Here is a 5,045-nt window from a genome sequence, read left to right on the forward strand (position 1 = left end):
TCATTAGATTTCCCCAAAGGTGCATTTCACAAATTGCAGCGTACTGTTAACAAGTGAGGGTTTTTTCCCCCCGTAACTTTTTCCTTTTAAGGACTTAAAAAAAAAAGGCGAGATGAAATCTGCAGGCTCCAGTCTGCCTGGTAACACCCCGACAAAAGCGGCAGATTTGAGGCATTGTCATCCCCCGCACCCCTCCCCACGTGGCCTTCTGGCACGAGCCGCGGGCAGCCGCCTCATTTGCATCAGAAAGCGGGCGCGGGCCAATGGGCTCGCAGGCTCGCGCCAGCTGGCGGCGCCACCCGGCTCAGCCTATATAAGGGCGCAAGGCGGCGCTCCGGCTTACTCGCCGGCAGCGGGCTCACCAGGCTTGCTCGCAGACTTTCCTTCTTCGCTCGCGTCTGCTCCGCCCTCTGTTCTTGTGGATAACTTGCTGCTCGCAGATCGCAATATGACTCTGGAAGAAGTTCGTGGCCAGGACACGGTTCCAGAAAGCACAGCCAGGTAGGTCGGCGCCTAACTCCGGACGTCTCGGGGCGCGCGGGGACCCTCGTCCTGCCCTGGCCGCGCTGGTTGGGCGATAGTCTTTGGGGCCCGCCTGGGTGGAAACCGGCTGGGTTGGGAACCCGCTGGGTGGAAGCCGGGCGCGAGTGTGCCGGCTGGGCCGAAGGTGCGGCCGCCTGGGCTGGCGCGCCGGGCTGGGGCGCTGGGGGTGCGTCTCCGGGTCCAGGGATCTCAGGGCACCCTCCGGCTCACCGTGCTGGCTTGTCCACAGGATGCAGGGCGCCGGGAAAGCGTTGCACGAGCTGCTGTTGTCTGCGCAGCGCCAAGGCTGCCTCACGGCCGGCGTCTACGAGTCAGCCAAAGTCCTGAACGTGTGAGTATCAAACGCGGCCCGTGGGAGGAGCGGCAGGGAGACCGGGGAGACAGTGGCTGGGGGCGCCCCTGGCTCCTCGACCTGATCTCACCACCTCTTGCTCGCCCGCGTAGGGACCCCGACAATGTGACCTTCTGCGTGCTTGCCGCTGACGAGGAGGACGAGGGCGATATCGCGCTGCAGATCCACTTCACTTTGATCCAAGCGTTCTGCTGTGAGAACGACATAGACATCGTGCGCGTGGGCGACGTGCAGCGGCTGGCGGCGATCGTGGGTACCGGTGACGAGTCGGGGGCACCTGGAGACCTGCACTGTATCCTCATTTCGGTGAGTGTCGCCTCCGTGCCGATGTGATCCCTGCCCCCTCGCTCTCCCGTCAGCAGCCAGTGCCCAGCCAGGCTGACCTCTGCGTTCTCTCTGCAGAACCCCAATGAGGACGCATGGAAGGACCCCGCCTTGGAGAAGCTTAGCCTGTTCTGCGAGGAGAGCCGCAGCGTCAACGACTGGGTGCCCAATATTACCCTTCCCGAGTGACAGCCCCGTGGGGATCCTTGGTTTGATCGACGTGGTGACGCCCCGGGGCGCCTAGCGCGGGGCTGGCTCTGTGGATGCGCCCTCGGAGGGCGCCGGAGTGCGGCGTGGAGACTGGCAGGCGGGGGCGCGTGGAGAGCGGCGAGGAGGTGCGGTTCCCTCCCGAGGAGGGGCCCGGCGGCGACAGGGGCAGGCTGGCCCCAACCCAGGACTCTACAAGTGTGGGGAGCGGCTGCTCGCCCAGGAAGGCCGGAGGCGGGACCTTGGCCGCGCGGCCGGGAAGGACAGACTGGCCGGGCAGGCGTGACTCAGCAGCCTGTACTCCCGGCAGAAAGGAGGGGAAAGGCAAGTCCAGGCGGCTTGGACTTGTACGGTTACAGGAGCTCTGACGGACTTGAGCAGTATGCACTGCTGTTTTCAAAACGGATACGGGCGATGCTTCATTTTCTAAAGGATTATGCTGCTGCAGCTTTGAGTTTTACAATAAACTTAACTGAAACAAACGTACTCTCTTTATTGAGGGCAGGGTATCTTTGTCTGTGGGGGAGGTGGTCAGCGGGACTGCTGCTGATTTCTGAAATTTACGGAACTCCATGGCACCTGTTCCATCTTCCTGTTGGCGCTGAATGGCAGGCTCCTGGGGTGCTGGAAGTGGGGGAGGGGACGCTGGCTGGGTGTTAGGGCAGAACTTGAGCCCTGCTCCTATTTCTCTCCCTTCAGGAAAATTTTTAAACTTGCAAGACAGGAGCATACTTGGGATAAGACATCAGTGCAGCAGCTGGCCATCCAACCCGATAGCAGAGACCTTTCCCTCCCCTCCCCCTTCTTTCCTCTCCACCCCCTCCCTTCCAACAGCTGCTTATGGGAACAGCTTGCAGGATGCAGGCAGCTCCTTCCTGCACAATGAGCATTGCCTTCTGCAGGCACTGCCCTTTGTGGTCTCTGAGGATGGTGGCAGACTGCTGTCAGGAACCATTTCCCCTTAAAGGAATGGCACTTACGGCAATGTCACCAGGGTATTAATATCGCATATGACATGACTGCATTTAAGTGTGAGTCATCATTTTGTCATGACTGTGATAGATCTTAAGATCTGAGCAAAAATGGCAAGGGAGTGTCTGCACAAATAGGCGTAAGCAATTCTGAGTGGGGCCAGCATCTGCTATCTACTATTTTGAGTGTTCTCTGCCCACATCAGAGTTATGAGGACTGCTACTATTCACAGCAGCATTGAGAGACTTACAGAAGAAAAATAATTCAAATCTTTTGGGCAAAGTCTTAAGAAGGATGTAGGAGGAAATGTACTGAGTGAATCAAACTTTTTATATTATTAAACTGATATCTTGCTTTCATGCTGCTGCCTGATTGTACTGCTTTTGGCGGGGGAATATACATGGAACTGCATTGCTGTTAGCAAGCTGCCCAGTGGTCCGCCATGCCTTCCAGGCAAAGGAGGGTTAGTGTACTTTCTCAGCAGTTCCAGGCAGCTGATTTGCCTTGTCGTGTGCCACTTCACTCCATATCCTGAAAGAATTAAAAGAGCTGTACGAGCCTAATGATTTCTGCTGCAAGGAAAGCATCTTCGTTTCACATTTATTAGCTCTTGAAAATATTTCTCCCTTGATTAGACAGAAGCTCAGTGAAATAATTCAGCTGTGTTTGTGCCAAAGTTTCATTACTGCTTCACCCACTGCTGCTCAAAACCTTGAGTTTCCCTAGTTGAGGTGGAGCCCCGCAGGGTGGGGGTCTACAGCAGTCTGCCTTTCTGGGCTCACAACCATTTGCCACAGCATGCTATAGTAAACACAAACGGAGCACGATTCGTTTAAAATGTACCCTTCAATGAGTAGATCCAGCAGCATATTGCATAGGACAGGCAGCAGATCCTCCCACTGGCCCACTGACCCTTGTAGAACATTCAGTTGGCAGATCTGCAAAAGACTTGATTTTGTGGATTAGAATTTACAGCAAGGGCACCTGTTGGAGCCCTTAGGGGCTAGAAAAAATTTATAGGGAGAAAAAAAAAATGCATGCTTGGACATCGTGCCAGCCCTAAAGCTTGTGCTTAAATTTTTGGGAGTGGTGTGAATAAGCATTTAATGCTATTAAAATGAAACACTCCAGAGGATATGTAATAAAATGCAGCGTGCTTATAAACACATTATTGTGTCCATACTTCCAACAATTCTAAGTGGCAATGCATAGATAACCTAATTATCACATGCACAATGAGGTGATCCATGCAAACTGATTAGCCCAATGTCCTGTATCTAGAAAGCGCTGAATGAATGTGGATGGCAGTAATACTTAGGATGAAGGTGTTTGCTAAAGATCTTAAAAGTCAAGTGGGCTGGTGGATTTGGACCTGGCTGTCTGGTACCAAGGCCTAACAGTATACCTCCTGTGCCGCACATCTGGGAAGGAGGACTACTTTCTTAATTTTATACGTTTGTAAAACTTTACATATTCATTGTAGAAAAATCGGAAAACACACACACACAAAAGGGAAGAGAAAAGTAGAAGCACTGTAATGGGCCATCTCCAAGTTTTGGTGTGTTTCCTTGTTGCTTTTTCTGCACTTCTGAGGGGTACATACCGTGTAGTATACAGAACCATGTGCAACAGTTTTTAAGAAACTCATCTTGGGACTTCTCTGGTGGTCCAGCAGCTAAGACTCTGGGCTCTCGGTGCAGGGGGCCCAGGTTTGATCCCTGGTTGGGGAGCTAGATCCCACCTGCTGCAACTAAGAGTTTGCATGCAGCAGCTGAAGATCCCTCAATGTCTCAATGAAGATCGATCGTCCTGTGTGCAGCAACTAAGATCGGGTGCAGCCTAATAAATAAATAGTAAAGGAAAAGAAGCTCATCCTCACTTGCATTTGGTTGTCTCCTGTTTCTTCTCCTTGACATTGTGTTGCCTGTCCCCATGTCGTCTGGTGAGCTTGGAGGCTGGGGTCTTCAGTGCGGCAGCAGGATCCAGCATAGGAGTGACAGAGCACACTGAGGCATATAATCTGGTAAGCAGGTGGGGGGCGGAGTCCTTTTAAACAAACAGTCCTCGCCAAGCAAGACAGATGTCAGCTATATGCAGGCACCAAGCAAGGATGTGTCCGCCCCAGGGCAATGAGCGCCAATCACATTCATCTTTCAGTTCAAATAAAACTGTTTGCATATGATCATGGCTAGAAAACATTGCTTCCCTGTAGCTCAAGTGGTAAGGAATCTGCCTGCGATACAAGAGACCAGGGTTCAATCCCTGGGTTGGGAAGATCCTCTGGAGAAGGGAATGGCAATCCACTCCAGTATTCTTGCCTGGAGAATTCCATGGACAGGGAAGCCTGGCAGGCTATAGTTCGTGGGGTCACAAAGAGTTGGACATGACTGAGTGACTAACACACACACATACACACACACACACACACACACACACACACAAAACATTGCACTGGCAAAGCAGTAGCTGTGAAGATGAAAGGAATACAGAAATTAAGGAGGGAGCAGCGCTGGGGATCAGGCAGCCCTTGTCCGCACAAGGAGCTGGGGCCTCCAGTTTTCCCTTTGGTAGGACAAGAGGACAAAACGATCGCTGTGATTTATTTTTTAAAGGATGTAATTCTATGTGTCACACATTTTATGAAAAC

At 52.7% G+C, this 5,045-nt stretch overlaps 1 protein-coding gene across 1 annotated transcript; it reads left to right on the forward strand.

Moving 5' to 3' along the window:
• Positions 1-341: 341 nt before the first annotated feature.
• GADD45G (growth arrest and DNA damage inducible gamma) lies at positions 342-1,908 on the forward strand. The gene is made up of 4 exons (XM_015093022.3): positions 342-501; positions 773-874; positions 988-1,201; positions 1,298-1,908. The coding sequence occupies exons 1-4, from the start codon at positions 449-451 to the stop codon at positions 1,406-1,408; spliced, it is 480 nt and encodes a 159-aa protein (XP_014948508.1). The 5' UTR covers positions 342-448; the 3' UTR covers positions 1,409-1,908.
• The last annotated feature ends 3,137 nt before the right edge of the window (positions 1,909-5,045 follow it).

Source organism: Ovis aries, chromosome 2 (assembly GCF_016772045.2).
Source record: "Ovis aries strain OAR_USU_Benz2616 breed Rambouillet chromosome 2, ARS-UI_Ramb_v3.0, whole genome shotgun sequence".
Taxonomy (NCBI): Eukaryota; Metazoa; Chordata; class Mammalia; order Artiodactyla; family Bovidae; genus Ovis; species Ovis aries.

Excerpts from the sequence above, each read along its gene's own strand:
- GADD45G (XM_015093022.3), top strand. The coding sequence starts at position 449 with ATGACTCTGGAAGAAGTTCGTGGCCAGGACACGGTTCCAGAAAGCACA. Across the intron at positions 502-772 it reads GTTCCAGAAAGCACAGCCAG|GATGCAGGGCGCCGGGAAAG; the intron begins GTAGGTCGGCGC and ends GCTTGTCCACAG. Across the intron at positions 875-987 it reads TCAGCCAAAGTCCTGAACGT|GGACCCCGACAATGTGACCT; the intron begins GTGAGTATCAAA and ends TCGCCCGCGTAG.